This window comes from Fukomys damarensis, unplaced genomic scaffold (assembly GCF_012274545.1).
Source record: "Fukomys damarensis isolate Sample0158 unplaced genomic scaffold, DMR_v1.0_HiC HiC_scaffold_9, whole genome shotgun sequence".
Classification (NCBI taxonomy): Eukaryota; Metazoa; Chordata; class Mammalia; order Rodentia; family Bathyergidae; genus Fukomys; species Fukomys damarensis.
Window position 1 is genome coordinate 37,484,564 of NW_022900921.1, and position 16,636 is coordinate 37,501,199.

The 16,636-nt window shown below is 37.9% G+C and overlaps 1 protein-coding gene and 1 pseudogene across 6 annotated transcripts in view; both read left to right on the forward strand.

Annotated features, from left to right (window-relative positions):
* Positions 1-16,394, forward strand: part of Tnfaip8 (TNF alpha induced protein 8) — a 116,142-nt gene extending 99,748 nt beyond the window's left edge. For all 6 annotated transcript variants that reach the window (XM_010633896.3, XM_010633894.2, XM_010633890.2 and 3 more), the window contains exon 2: positions 14,853-16,394. In XM_010633896.3, coding sequence (XP_010632198.1) covers positions 14,918-15,418 — 501 coding nt within the window. In that variant the 5' untranslated portion in view covers positions 14,853-14,917 and the 3' untranslated portion in view covers positions 15,419-16,394. The remainder of the gene's footprint in view (positions 1-14,852) is intronic.
* Positions 10,401-10,943, forward strand: LOC109118351 (annotated as a pseudogene).
* Positions 16,395-16,636: the final 242 nt, after the last annotated feature.

Consider the following 16,636-nt stretch of genomic DNA (forward strand, 5'->3'; position numbering starts at 1 on the left):
TTTTTTTTTTTTTTTTTTTGTACTGGGGATCAAATTTAAGTCTTTGTGCTTGTGAGGCAGCTGGTGGTACCACTGAGCTGAACCCCCAGCACTCTTGAGTACTCTTTGTTATTTTAAGTACCAGGGATTGAATTTAGGACCTTGCATTTGCAAGGCATTCACGGTGCTACTGAGCAAAAGCCCCGGCCCTAAAACTGAGTACTTTTACAAGGAACGTTTCAAGGGTCTTGACAGCAAGTTATACATAATGTTTAAATTTTTCCAAAATTCATAGAAAGTGCATATCCTTTGGTTTCTGACATATAGGCGCACCGATGAACAGATTTTTAATCCCTAACCTATACAGCCCCATTTATTTCTTACGGAAGAATCTCTTTTTCTTTAAAGTTAGCCTTCTTTCACGAAAGCTTTCTCAAACCTAGCTTCACTCCACTACCCCATCCAGCAAACGTTATGTTCCCTCTGTTTGCTGCAGTACAGTTTTGCATTGTTCGGCCTGTGGGCTCCTCTGTCTCCTCCCTCACATGTTTTCTGAATGCCTGGAAAGAAGGGCTGGTATTATTTATTTTTAAATCCATAGTATCTGCTAACTTTAAGAATACTCCACAGAAGTTTTCTTGTTAATGTTTGCTCTTCTCTCCTCCTATTTCATGAGACCTACAGCCTCCAGTGCTGGTGAGTGAAACTTTAACAATATCTACTTTCATGGTAAGCACAGCAATAACAATAAAGAGTAATTGTTTACATCAGTTGACCTGGCTATTTTACATCTAGCACTATTTTAAGCATTTTATTTTCACTAAGTCCCACTTGCAGATAGGGAAACAAAGGCACCAGTTGGGTAGGTTTGTGTGCACCAGTGGCAGAGTTCCCCTTCTGACCCAGACAGCCTGACTCTGGAGCTTGTGCCTGCAGTCACCATATTGCCTGACTTTGCCTCACTGCCTATCTCCCCCTCATCTCTTTGCATGAAATGTAAATTGAGATATATATTTTGAATACTTTCCCGAGGAATACCAAGATCCTAGTTGATTGGTTAGCCCATTATTTTCACTGACCTTTTCCTACAATTTTTGTGTTCAGTTAGTTTAGAAAATTTAGATAACCATTAATCCTCGAGACCTTTAATGCATTTTGTATATCTGCAAAAGGGAACTCAGTATATGTTTCTCAAACCTATTTAATTAAAATTTTTCCTCCATAAGATTCCTCTTCTTGAAGAACTAATTTTTTGTTTTTTAATATAGTTTAGAGGAAAAACTAGCTAAGACTCTTTTAGTGTTGCCAAGAAAGTACTCAGGTCCTAAATATTTGGGTAAGCCCTTACTTTTGATCATTTCTTACTCAAGCAGCATCCTGAGACAGTCCCGTTCTGCTGTCCTGATATGGTTACCTTTCCGAAGGTGTCCTATTTGGACAATAAACTGGTCACCCTAATCAAGCACACCCACCTCATTCCCGTCCCTTTATAAGAAGATGGAGGTCACATATGTGCCACCTTCCCCACTCCTTGGCAAAGTGTCACTGTTATGTGGGTGGCAACAGAAGTCAACAGTGCTTGTTCCTCTAGCATGTTACCATTTTATGTCGGTTATGTGGAATTTTGAATATCCACGCCCATTATATGTTCTCATTACCCAGAAGTTGTATTTTTTAAGGAATTGCAACCCTTTAAAACATTACACTGGTTGGTATCTTTTCATATATTTGTTTATCTCCAGATAATTGGGGTCTCATGAAAGGATGCCCCAAATCTAGAAATAGTTGCTGCCTTTGGAAAGCAAAGGTTGAGGTGAGAACTGTGCAGTGAGTGGCAAAGCTGAAAAAGGAACTTTGCTTTGTATATGTATGCTCTTTTTGTGGAAGTATATGATTTTTTTATATTAAACTCTAAAATGCTCAGATTCTTCCCTGAAAATACAAGTTGTTTCAAGCCCAGCAGGTTGATGCATCATATCATTTATTTCCTGTCTGAGGAAGATTTAGTTTCCTTTATTTTCATCTCTGTTGACCAGACATTATTATATCTTCCCATGTTTGCAAGAAGCTGCTTTCTAAAGTTCATGTATTATAATGTAGTTGTTTCAAAGAATAGCTTGTAGTTGGATTGTAGAAGTTCAGGTTGATCCCTACCACTTCCTGTATGGGCTGGAGAAAGTGACTTAATTTTTCTGGGTCTCAGTTACCTCATCTCTAAAATGAGTACAAGAATAACCTTCCTTTTAGGGTCAATTTGAAGTTTCAATAACATAATGCAAGTTTTGGGCAGTTTCAAGGATAATGTAGTAAGATTTTTTTTTTTTTTGTACCAGGAATAGAACTCAGAACCTTGTACTTGCAAGACCGGTGACAGAACCTCTGAGCTAAATCCCTGGCCCAATAAGAATTTTTTGAATGGCAGTTATTACTTATTGTTATCATTGTCACCATCTTTATTGCCTATAGTAGTCAAAGGATTCTTGTGGCTATAAACATTTTTGCTCTGCCTTTGGGTAGCCACTAAATTAATTTTTTTCTGAAACTTGTGTCCTATTTGTGAGACTGACATTCTTGTTTGTTTTGTTTGTTTTTGGTACCAGGGATCGAACTCAGATCCTTACACTTGTGAGGCACTTGGCAGAATTACTGAGCTAAATCCCCAGCCTGAGACTGACATTCTTTAGGGACCAAACATACCACTTTTTTTTTTCCTCATTGAGTTTATTGGTACATTTTAGGTATATAGTAAAGTTACATTCATTATTGGGATCTTGTACCTTTACATGACAAGTCTTGGTTCTCATTTTTTCCCCTTGTCCTTGCCCTCCCTTCACCCCCTCCTCCCCTCTCCATTTACAAACACTTTATTTCCATTTTTTCATTTTCTCCTATTTTTTTCTTTTCCCTTATTACCTTTCCCCTACCCTTCCCACTTTCCCTACACCTTTAGCCCTTTTCTTCCTATTTCACATTGTCAATTATACCATTAGGATCTTATGTACTATTATAGTTTAGTCACACCAGAGAAACTATTTGGTATTTACATGCGTGACTTATTTATTTCACTTGGAAGTATATCCTCAAAATGTATCCATTTTCCTATGAATGAATCTAATTTATCATTCTTTATGGTTGCATAGTATTCCATTTTCCTTTTCTTCCTATTTCACATTGTCAATTATACCATTAGGATCTTATGTACTATTATAGTTTAGTCACACCAGAGAAACTATTTGGTATTTACATGCGTGACTTATTTATTTCACTTGGAAGTATATCCTCAAAATGTATCCATTTTCCTATGAATGAATCTAATTTATCATTCTTTATGGTTGCATAGTATTCCATTTTATAGAAAAACTACATCTTTTTTATTCAGTTTCCAAATGATGAACAAATGGGCTGTTTCCACTTTATGTAAAAATCTCCAAACTTTCCTCCAATTCTGGACCAAACTAGAAGAAACAGGGATGTCTTGTCAGAGTTTGTGCAATTAAGAAGGCTGTCGGGCATCACATGAATCCTAGGGCAAACTGAAGGGAAAGAGCAGAGATGGGATCTAACATGAGTCCAAAGCAGTTGGAAAAAACAGAACCACAGGAATAAAGGATACACAGTTAACCCCAAAATCATGGTGAAGAAATTCCAGAATTCAAGCAACAAAAGCAATCTAAGATAAACAGAGAACAACTTCCTAGTATTTTCTTTAGGTCAAATTTAGCAAGGAGAAGACACCAGAGAAATGAGCACAGTGCGAATACTGGACTTGAATCTCCACTCCTGCTTCAAGTGGTGTTATGTAAGGGAGTAGAACTCATCTGTGCTCTGGTCTGTCCTGAGGCCAGCACTGTGTTCTCACATTTGTAACTCATTCACTCTCATTTAAGCCACACTGACTTGAATGGCCCCCATTTGGCAGACAGGAAAACTGAGTTTCAGATACATTAAATTGGGGCTGGGGATTTAGCTCAGCGGTTCAGTGGCCTGCCTTGCAAGCGCAAGGACCCAAGTTCAATCCCTGGTACCAAAAAAAAAGTAAAAACAAAAATCAAATACATTAAATTGCACCTGCATTTACAGCCCAGGACTCCTGATTTCGAGCCTTTTGTTTCTATCTCTGCAGTTCTTCAGTGGCTTCCTTCCCTGCCTTTGGTCTGTGCCTTTCAGGGACCACAGGAGAGAGAATGCTGCACCCTTCAGGAGTGGTCTTGTCAGCTCCTTTGGCTTGAATGGAGGGTTTTCTCCTTGGCTTTATTTTTGGCCTATTTCATTTGCATCCTGTCCCTGTTGCACAGCTTTGCATGGTTATGGAAATAGTTTCCGCTTTTGTGTTTCTGTGGTAGGCTTTAATTCTTTTTTCTCACTGAGCCAGTTTTCTCTAGTCAAAATACCGATTGTTACCTATCACTCCTTGAGTTGGCTCTGTTGCTAACAAGAGATTCAACACCTTACAGAAAGAAGCTACCTTCTAAAGAAATAAATATGTGGTATTTAAGGAAATATAATCTCATTAGCTAAACTATGTGAAGCCTCTGTTTTCACACAACCACTTGGCATTTTGCATTTCTCAGTTCCATAATACTTCCAGAAAGAGTTGACTAATTTTGACCAAATGTAGTTAGTATTAAAGAGCAGCAGGCTGTACTTGAAGTTTAATCAGTTGTGTTCTTTAAGTCTATGGAAAAGGCTGTTCTGTGACAGGCGTGGTGTAACACTTTTACATAGTCTCTGCTCATTTGTCTTTGGAACAGTGCAGAGAGGTGGGGGTTGTTATTCTAGACTTTCAGATGAGACTGTATAGACTGGACTGTTATAATGTTACCACAGAAAAAGAATATTTAGTATACTAAAGGTCTGTACTCTAACCTTTTTACTTCACACAAATTTATGAAAGAATTCTAATGTATACATTGTAGGGTTTTTTTAGGAAGATAAAGTCATGTCTCCCATACAAATACAAGTTAGATGTATCAAAGATTTTTCCTAATAAGGGAATCCATAATCTCGTAGAATTCAAAGGACAATCCCAAGAGCAACATATAGCCAAAAAAGAAAATTAGGAACCCACTGCAGCTACACCAGATTTTATTTGTATTTCTGTAGACCAGAACCATTTTAATACTACTTTGTACAATTTAGAGATATGTAAAATAGCTGAGTAAAGGACAAGAAAAGAAATCTGAGTTTTAAAAAAAAAATAATTCCAGGAGCTCCACTGAAAAGAAAACCAAAGAATTTTGAAGTTGCCGGTTTCTCTGATGTGTATATTCATCGGAATATTAGTGTGTTGCCTTTTTAAATGAACATGTATCATTCTGTAGTCCATTGCAGACACAGAGGGAGAGAATTCGCTTGTCCCTGTATCGATGTGTGTTAGTGGCTCTCATCACTTGGGTCAGGAAAAAGCATACCAGAGTGTGTGTTCATTGTCCAGTTAGAGATCCCAGATGGATCGATTCTCCATGAGCCCACTTCCCCATCTGTGTGACCTAAGTCCAGTGTGAGGCTCAGGGTGCCGGCACTTGTCTTCTTTCTCTGGGTGAGATTGCCTCTGGCTTGCTGCCTGCATCACAGCCTCTGACCCTTCCGGGGCAGCCCTTCTCCTGCTAATTCCCACTGCTGCTGCTGGCTGTGCCCCTTTCCCACACACTGCACTTTCCCTCCCTCCTTTTCCTTCGCTTCCCTTGTCTTGCCCTGGCTTACCTTCCATTCCCTCTCTTCATTGATTTCCTCCTTTGGAGGAGTAAGAGTGGAGGCTGTTGTCCAGGTAAATTACAGTCCTTCCTGGTGCCCCTTGCTTTTCTTCTGCTTTTTCCCTGTGGCCAGGTTATCTCTTAGCCTGCTTATTTCCTGCACAGTGCTTATGTTTAGTTCTAGCTAGTTTTCATCACCACAGCTGCCCTTTTACCACTTCCCATGTAGATATGAAGTTATTCAGGTGCAAGAGAGCTAAGGTTTTACATAATTGTTTAAAGAAATTTAATATTATTAACAGACCATAATAGCCGGATACGCTCTCCAGATTGTTTCCTTTTCTCTCTTTCCTAATACTGGGCCCAATGGATCAGATTAAATTTGGCACGAATTTGTGGTGACATGTCCTTCTGTAGTCATTCATTACAGTTCCAAGTATAACAAATTTTGGGGGTGAAAAATTATTTGCTGGTGAAGTAGTAAAGAAAGCGACTTGATTACAAGTGTTGGTTCATGTCCTTCTGTAGTCATTCATTACAGTTCCAAGTATAACAAATTTTGGGGGTGAAAAATTATGTATTTGCTGGTGAAGTAGTAAAGAAAGCGACTTGATTACAAGTGTTGGTGCTAAAGCTAGGATTCCTTCAGTGTTTATTTGTTTTACAACAAACATTGCTGAAATGGACTATTTCATTAAACCACAGAAGGAAGGAAGGAAGGTAAGGAAGTGTAAAATAACATTTATTCTCCATTTCTTAGGAAACGATTGTAATTTTAACATAGTGGTAATTCTTTGTATGTTTTTGATATATGACATCATTTCTTCATTAATCAACAATTTACATTTCTATTTCCAAAGGCAAGTGGATTTATCTTGATAGGCAAAAGATCGAATTCATACTTTTAACACCCTTCTTGTTGAGAAACATCTGTGCGCATCTTAGCTGCTGCTCAGGATATGGCCTCGATCTCTCTCTCTCTATCACACATTAATATTAAACACAGATTCAAATTCCACACATTTAAACAGTTAAATCAGATGTGTTACACTGTGCTTTGACTCAGAATAATACTTCTATTATTGTTCCTGGATGTTTTCCCTTTGTGCATAACAAATCTTTCCTCTTGAAAAGAACTGATTAATGGTAGGAAAAGAAACTACACACCAAAATGCACCTACAGGGGAGAAAATCACATATTAAGTGAGGTAAAACAAATACTTATTTCTCTTTAAAATAAGCAAACAAAACACCCTTACATGCATTTTAAATTCTCACTTTGTAGGCCAGTATGTTTTTATTGAAAAGTATTTAAGTATAGTGAAGAGACAGGAGGAATCATGTCTGCTTGTGTGTCAGGTGTCCTTCCAGGCCCAGGAGAGGGCACAGTGAAAAAGACAGGCAGAATCTCTGCTCGCACAGAGCTTAGAGCCTAGTAGGAAGAGGCAGAAAATACAATTCTAGGCAAACAATGAGAATTTCAAAAACAAGGAGGTGGCAATGCACCTAATTGAAGCATCATTTTGTCATTTACATTTTTAAAAACTCTGGCTGCTGGGCCGGGCGTTTAGCTCCACGGCACTGTGCCTGTGTCGCAAGTACAAAGTCCTGAGTTCAATCCTTGGTACCAAAAAACGAAAACAAAACAAAACCTCTGGCTGTCGATGGAGAGATTAGAAAAGATGTGGGACCAGATGATGTCTATGGAAATGGAGGTAATAATACATGGAATTTAGAGAGCTGAGAGGAAGATGAAGTGGAAGAATCGTGGCAATGGGCCACATAATGGGGAAGACAGTGTGACCAGTGACTCCCAAGTCTCTGACTTGAGCACGTGGCTGGAAGGAATGCTCATAATTGAGATACTAAAGAATAGAGGATTTCCTGATAGCCATTCTTTCTGGGGTGAGGTGGAATCTCAGCGTTTTCATTTGTACCTCTCAATGACCAGTAATGTGGAACATTTTTTTGTATGTTTATTTGCTGTTTCTACTCCTTTGTCTGAAAAATGACTGTTCATTTCAGGTGCCCATTTTTGGACTGGGTCTTTAAATTTGGGAGGTCTGGTTTTTTTTAAGGTCTTTATATATTCTAGATAGTAGAACTTTGAGGAACACCTGGTAAAAATTTTCTCCCACATTATGGGTTGTCTCTTCACACTGTTGGTGGGTTTATTTAAATAAGATGAGATCTCAATCATTGATTCTTTGTGCTAGTTCACATGCAACTGAGGTTTTATTCATGAAATCTTTTCCTGCACCAATGTCTTCAAGAGTTCGACCTTGAAGGGAGGGCAGGGATATGGAAAAAAATAACCGAGATATATCATGGAAAGGTACAAGATCCCGATGATAAATGTAACTGTATTGTTTGCTTTAAATGTACCAATAAGGCTGGGGATTTAGCTCAGCAGTTCAGTGGCCTGCCTTGCAAGCACAAGGACCGAGTTCAATCCCTGGCACCAAAAAAAAAAAAATAAATAAAATAAATGAATGAATGAATGAATGAACCAATAAACTTAACTGGAAAAAAAAGAGTTCTGTGTAACCTCTTCCAGCTGGTTTAGTGTTTGTATTTTAATATTTAGATCTTCAATCCACTTTGATTTTAGTTTAGTGCATGGTGAGAGACATAGGCCTAGTTTTAGTCTTTGGCAAGTTGAAACCCATTTATTCCAGCACCATTTATTAAAGAGGCTATCTTTTCTCCAGTGAGATGTTTGGCTCCTTTGTCAAAGATGAGGTGGCTGAATGTGTCTAGAGTTGTTTCTGCATCTTCTAGTCTATTCCACTGATGCTTGGGTCTGCTTCATTGCCAGTAGCCCACTGTTTTTATCACTATAGCTTTGTAGTGTAATTTCAGATTGGGAATTGTGATAACCCCTAACTTGTCTTTGTTGCCTAGCATTGCTTTTGCTATACTAGGTTTCTTCTTGTTCCAAATGAATTTTTGGATTGTTTTCTCTAATTCTTGGAAGTACGCTGTTGGACTTTGAATTGGAATTGCATTGAATGTATATAGCAGTTTTGGAAGTATAGCCATTTTCACTTTATTGGTTCTTTCTACCCAGGAGCAAGGTATGTCTTTCCATTTTCTGATATCCTCTTTGATCTCTTTTTTCAGAGTGCTGTAGTTTTCAGTGTAGAGGTCACAATTTCTTTTGTTAGATTGATTTTTAGGTTTTTTGTTTTTGTTGTTGGGTTTTTTTTTTTGTTTTTTTGTTTTTGGATGCTGTTTTGAAAGGAGTTGTTTCTCCAGTTCCTCTCTCAGTCTGTTGTTTGTGTACAGGATGGCTAGTGACTTTTGAGTGTTGACTTTGTATCCAGCTACCCTACTGAATTTGGTTATTAAGTCTAGAAGACTTTTGGTGGAGTTCTTGGGGGTTTTCTCTATAGGGTATCATGTCACCTGTAAATAATGACAATTTAACTTCTTTATTTCCTTTTATTTCTTTCTCTTGTCTAATTGTTGTGGCTAATATTTCAAAAACTATATTGAACAGTGGTGGTGATAGTGGACATATTTGTCTTATTCCTGGTTTTAGCATGAACGTTTTCAGTTTTTGTCCATTTAGCATAATGTTGGCTGTTGGTTTTTAATAGATGGCTTTTATCAATTGAGAAACCCCAATTTTCTGTAGGGATTTTAATCATAAATGGGTGTTGGGTTTTGTCAAATGCTTTTTCTGCATCTCTTGAGATGATCATATGGTTTTTGTCCTTGCCTGTTATTAATATAGTGTATTACATTTATTGACTTGCATATGTTCAACCATCCTTGCATCCCTGGAATGAATCATACTTGGTCAGGCTTCTGTGAAGAAATCAACCAATAACAAATGCCTGCAGAGGGGCCGGAGATTTAGCTCAGTGGTGCCGCCACCTGCCTCGCAAGCTCGAGGTCCCGAATTTGATACCCGGTACCAAAAAAACAAACTCCAGCCATGTATGAGGAGTGATCAAAAAACAAATGTGTGCAGGGTTGTGGGGGAAAAGGAACTCTTTTCCACTGTTGGTGGGGTTATAGACTGGTACAAGCACTGTGGAAATCAGTACCTCTAAAAGCTAGGATTAGAGGTCCCATTTGACCCAGCCATTCCCCTGCAGGGTATCTTCCCCAAAGAATTAAAAGAATCATACACAGTGATATATGCACACCCATGTTTATAGCAGCACAGTTTCTAATAGCTAAAACTTGGAAATGGCACGATTGCCCGTCAAGAAGATGTGGTTTTTAAAAAATAAAATGGAGTACCATTCAGAAATGGATGCACATTGAGGCCATACTCTTAAGTGAAATAAATAGGACACACGTATAAATACCAAATAGTTTCTCTGGTGTGAGAAACTGAAAGTGTAAATAAGGATCAAAATGTATAAATAGATATTGTGAAATAGGAAGATAAGGCCCAAAGGGAAAGGGGAAATGGGAGGGGTAGGGGAAAGGAAAGGAATAAATATGAAAAAAGGAAAAAAATGGAAACAAATAAGGAGGGGATGGAGGTGTAGAAGGGAGGCCAGGGGAAAGGGGAAATGGGAGGGGTAGGGGAAAGGAAAGGAATAAATATGAAAAAAGGAAAAAAAATGGAAACAAATAAGGAGGGGATGGAGGTGTAGAAGGGAGGGCAGGGGAATGGGGAAAAAACTAAGAACCAAGATATATCCCAATAATGAACATCATCATATTATATATACCAAAATGTACCAATAAAATTAATGAATTAAAAAAATGAGCCTTCCTTTCGGCCAGAACTTCCATCTTCCAGTAATTTGCCAAAATAATGAACACAAAGGGAAAGAGGAGGGAAGCTGGTATATGTTCTCTAGGCCTTTTAGAAAACATGGGGTTGTTCCTTTGGCCACATACATGAGAATCTACAAAAAGAGTGATATCGTAGACATCAGGGAATGAGTACTGTTCGAAAAGGAATGCCACACAAATGTTACCGTGCAGAACTGGAAGAGTCTACAGTGTTACCCAGCATGCTGTTAGTATTGTTGTAAACAGGCAAGTGAAGGGCAAGATACTTGCCAAGAGGATTAATGTGCGTATTGAGCATATTAAACACTTTCAAAGAGTCAAGATAGCTTCCTGAAACGTGTCAAGGAAAATGATCAGAAAAAGAAGGATGCCAAAGAGAAAGGGACCTGGGTTCAGCTGAAGCAGTAGCCTGCCCCACCCAGAGAAGTACACTTTCTGAGAATCAGTGGAAAGGAGCTTGAGTTGTTGGAACCTATTCCTATGAATTCATGGCATAAGCTGGGGATGTAGTTCTGCCATGCAGCAACTAATTAGCAGCTGAGTGCCCTAAGCCCTACTTAAAAATAAAAAATCATCCTGTGCTGTAAGGATGGTTTCCTTGATTAAACAGATGTATGGTACTTTTACCTCAGAGAAACAATATTTGGAGCGGATTCTCACTATAGTTAATTGTGTCAGGTCTTTACTCTTCAGTGCTTTTCTTGCTGCAAGAAGTGAGGTGTTGTACACATGTACCCAATTGGCCAAATATTTATGAAATATTCATATTGGCTTAAATCCTCTAAATCACCTTGGGACAAGGTGTATCAAAAATGGAAGTCAGGGGCCGGGGATTTGGCTCAGTGGTTCCGCCGCCTGCCTCGCAAGCGCAAGGACCTCAGTTCAATCCCCAGTACCAAAAACAAAAAAGGAAGTCAGTATATGGTATTTCAGTTAAATAAATTGTTTAAAGCACCCTATTGTATGTTCCAGTTCTGAATTGTTTTGACCATTTCTTGAAACACTCGGAAAATAATATGTAAATCTAGAGATTTTGTTTATTATTAGTACATGTAGTATATTATCACATTCCTCTTAGGAAATTGGTGCATGTCCACAACACAATACCTCCTCCACCCATCCCTTTTTATTTAATCTCTCCAACAATAGAAGCTTAAATGTTTGCAGTTCTAGAGGCTAGGAAGTCCTAGAGCAAAGTGCTGGCAAGTTTGGTGTCTGGTGAAATCCTGGTCCCCCACTTCAGAGATGATGTCTTGTTGCTGTCCATCAGAGGTACAGTACATGCACTATTCTTAACTGGCCAGAAGAGGGAAGAGCAGTGGGTTTAGAATGGGGTCTAGGCTAGTTTTCCTAGCCCCTTTATGAGGGAACTAATAAGCAAATTTATAAACAACCTCAGCCTTTGTCATTCAAACAGAATCCTCACTATGACGTGCCTTGAGTCTGCTGTTTATATTCTACATTTATCATACTCTGTTGCTACCCTCTTAGGTTATATTGACTATGTTTTTGTATCTTGTATTTAAGTAGTGTTCTGTCTGATTCTGGGCTCAACTTGACAATCGTTTTGTATTCCCAAGTAGTAATGGCTATGGGTGAATAAAAGGTTCTGATAAAAAGAAAAAAAAAATGGAGGAGGAGCATGTTAAGGTTATATAATGCGTGCAGAATCACAAAGGAAAAGACATCCTTCCGTGCTTTTGAAAAGTGAGTCTGGAAAAGAGCTCAAGGCTGAGTTACAACTGTGGGGGTCATTGGCATGTGGGTGGTGTCTAAAAGCCATAGGCTGAGATCACATAGGGGTGAGTAGAGTAGAGAAAAACTTGGTCCAGGACAGGCCTGGAGATATGCCAGGCCTCCTGTAAAAGATCTGGTGGAGGATGTGGAATTGACAAATGAGCCTGAACAGGACTGATGAGCACCATTTAATTTGCAAAATTGTATATGTATATTTATATATAATCACAGACCACACATCCCTGGCCAGCAACTTCCAGCCACAAGCCCCACTTGGATCAAAAAACGTTTTTCTTTTTTTGGTACCAGGGATTGAACTCGGGTCTTTGCGCTTGCAAGGCAGGCCACCAAACCACTGAGCTAAATCCCCAGCCCCAAAAAACGTTTTTTCTAATGCTGGAAAATAAATCCCCTGCATTCATGTATTCCTGATAGATGGGGAGTAAGATCTTCATCCTTATTTAAAAAGATGACTCCCTGGAATAATCCAGAGTAAAATAAAAGTGCGCCGTAGCCGCTGTGTTTCTAAACAGGGTTTGAAGTTCTTCTCGCAAACGTGAAAACCTCAGAGAACAGCTTTCCTGTCCTGGTTCAGACTTGTTACCAGTAAATAGGGAATGACCTAGCTTAGTCAGCAGTAAATTTGCCTTTATACCCTCTCTCGCAGGAAGTTAAAGTGCTGTGACATGGAGTTCTTGTTTCTCTTTATATTTGAAATTAAACAGAACATCGAGGCTTAATAAGAAAAGTAGCTGTGAAATGGTACAGGCTTGCAAGTCTGGCCTTGGAAAAGTGGCCCTGTGGAATCTGATGAACACCTCTGTCTCTAGCTTCACTGTTTCACAGTATTTGTGTCCATCTTAGAAGCACTTCCATAAATCCCACATGGGGTGTTTGTAGACTGTGCCATGTTCAGAAGATTAAAATTAGAAAAATCTTTCGACTTTATATAAAACAAATTGCAGAAATCCTAGTTTTTTGCTGTGTATCTGGAAATGATTGGGCATGCATGCCTTCCTGTATAAATCAGGTTTATCTGCTGAAGTTTGTATCAAGAGTTCTAAGATGAAAGATTGTCTTTGTATGATCACATTAACCACATAAGTGCCTTTCTTTTGATAAACATTCTTTAGTGTGAATTAGATTTCTTTTGCCAGTCATTGAAGAAATAATAGAAACGAACTACTGCTTAATTGACACAAACTAAAAAGCTGGGGACCTAAAGTTGGCTGCTTTTCACACAATTTCACTTTCCTTTTCTTTCTCAAAATATATTTCAGTTCTTCTTCTACAGTTTCAGTTCATGTTTCAGAAGTTTAATATTGACATTTGTCGGAACCATTTCTAGTTCAATCGTGACATTCTTTCATCGTGCGTGACATTTTCTGTTTGTGAATGACATTCTGGTCATCAGGAACCATTGCTGACTGGTTCTGTATACTTGCCATGAGCCTAATCTAATGTGGCTGCTCTTTGCCTAAATTTCATATCTAAAATGTTAGGGAGTCATTCTTATATGTCATCCTAGCCAGGATTTCAAAACAGCTACCTTTTTGCTTCCCAATGATGCTAGCTGGTCCAAACTAGAAATAATCCTACATTATTGATGCCGTGCCCCATTCCTGCATACCCACCTATATTTTTTTAGCTTTTTATCTTTCATTACCAAATAATTACTTTCCAGCCTAAGCTCATTCGCTGGCATATTATAAAAAGAGAGCAGTTGCCTCTGCATGCACAGGTCAAGTAAACTCCTTGAAAAATGCAATTCTGAGGCCCTAAGAGAACAGGGATTAAACACAGTTATAGAGGAGGAGCTTTGAGATTACAACCTACCCAGAGTGGAAAAAATTGTAGTGAAGAAAAGCTAAATTTGCTTTTGGGAATAAACCTTTTTGAGCATTTTCACTGACTACCTATAATATAAAAGCATTACATATAGTATCATTAATATTTCATATGTACAACTATTTATGTGCATTTTAAACATCAAGTTGTGATCGTTCCAAAGGTAAAGTCTGAGCATCAGCATTTCCAAAGTGTGTTTTTCTTGTAGCATGTTTCATTAGCTGTTGAAATGTGGCTATTTCCTCAGAGAATCTAACAATTGAAAGGGGACACTGGGCCAATTCATCAGAAAACATGAGTGGCAATGAATGCTCCAAGGAGTATTTCCTTCCAAAACTTGACTTCTAGGAAATAAAATCCAAGGTGGTTGGGATGCCAGACTGTTGAGTGCTGGCCAGTATTTTATGCAGTTTGATTTTTTGCAACTGGATTATAAAACTAGGGTCTCCTTTTGATTTGTTTCTGTGAATTGTCATCTTACTCAATATCATAACTTTACCATTTATGTCCCTTTCATTTAAATGAATTTCTTGCAATTGCTCTGGGATGCTTTTGTCCAGGGGACAGGTACAGAGATGATTTTGTGGTTTTAGTTTCTAAAAAAAGTATTGAGTACATAGCAGAAAGTACAAAATATCTGAGTTGTTATCAACCTGTGAATTCCCACAAATAACAGAAATACAGAAATATTTAAATATTTTTTATGAACAGAGACATTAATAGACAGGTGGTAGCCCCCAAATAATGAGAAAATACTCCCTAATATTTGGTTTTTAATTTGACTCTTTTGATACTGATCTTTTTGCTTTCTCCCCCTCTCTTTGACCCGGACAGTGGCCACAGATGTCTTTAATTCCAAAAACCTGGCCGTTCAGGCACAGAAGAAAATCTTGGGTAAAATGGTGTCCAAATCCATCGCCACCACCTTAATAGATGACACAAGTAGTGAGGTACTAGATGAGCTCTACAGAGTGACCAAGGAATATACCCAGAACAAGAAGGAGGCAGAGAAGATCATCAAAAACCTCATTAAAACCGTCATCAAACTGGCCATTCTCTATAGGAATAACCAGTTTAATCAGGATGAGCTCGCACTGATGGAGAAATTTAAGAAGAAAGTTCATCAGCTTGCTATGACCGTGGTCAGTTTCCATCAGGTGGATTACACCTTCGACCGGAATGTGTTATCTAAGTTGTTAAACGAATGCAGAGAAATACTCCACCAAATCATTCAGCGTCACCTCACTGCCAAGTCACATGGACGGGTTAATAATGTCTTCGATCATTTTTCGAATTGTGAATTTTTGGCTGCTTTGTATAATCCCTTTGGAAATTTTAAACCTCACTTACAAAAACTTTGTGATGGTATCAACAAAATGTTGGATGAAGAGAACATATGAGCCAGTAAATTAAGACCATGATTGTGATTTATTTGAAGATGGAACACTGCTGATTCATGAAGGAAAAGGAATTTTTTAAAGATCATGTATTTCAGGAAGACATTGGCCAATTCAGCTGTCAGACATTAATGGTAGTACTTTTATGAGGCTTGTTTTATTTGAAGGAAAACATATTGCCAAAAGTTCTGGTTAAAAGCTTCCTAATGGCTAGCAGATTATGGGGAAAATATGAACACAAATGTAGAGTTACACAAAGAAAAATAAGTATGGCTCCAAACTTTACAACTTTTCTTTTTAAGGGGCAGTTGTTATATTGGTGGCACATTGGATATTGCTGATATGTATAAAGTCTATGTATTTTGATTCAGTTTTGTTCCTTACTATGTATATATACCATTTTTTAAAAGCTAAGAGCTTTCTCTTGCTGTTATTGCTCCTTTTGAAGCTGTTCTATATTCAAGTTTACCCTTTATTGTTTTTTTAAAGATTATGTCATTTACATTCAAGAATTACATCTGAGGCAGTCACACTGAACCTCAGAAAACTGTGTATTCTGAAATCAAAACTGTGGAAATGAATATTAGATGTTATGAACATGTCCAATATAATGATGTACTTCTGAAATTGAGTATTGCTTTTTAGAATCAATTGATGCTTAAGTTCTCAAAACCAAATTGGCCTATCATTGCTGAAATGCTTGCCCTAGGGCTTACCTTTGATAGCATCCCAAAAATGTGCTGAAATCTCCATTGTTAATGCCCATTTCATGTGTAAGAGACAAAAGAGAAAATCTAGATTTGTCTGATGCAGGCACAATAAAAAGAATTAAACACTTAAGACTCATTGCTTTAGAGATGAATCCATCAAAAATAATTCAGGGAATTGAAGGACAAAAGGGAAGAAAAGATATTACTAAAGAATATGACCATGAAGATGAATGCATGTCAATGTTTTAAAACATCTGGTAAATAAAGAATGCCACTTTTTTATTTAACTAATAAGGTTTTGGTGTTTCTTTAATTTGCTGTTTGAAGAGTAAATCAAAGAATATTTGCATTTTAAGCAATTCGAGTGTTTTTTTTTCTACATAACTTATGGTATGTGAATGATACAGTAAACATTTGCTTAGTTTATAAAAAAGAAAAGGAAACCTGATGAACACCATATCACCTAGGAAGAAACAGACACATCTACAAGCACTAAATATTTGCATTGTCA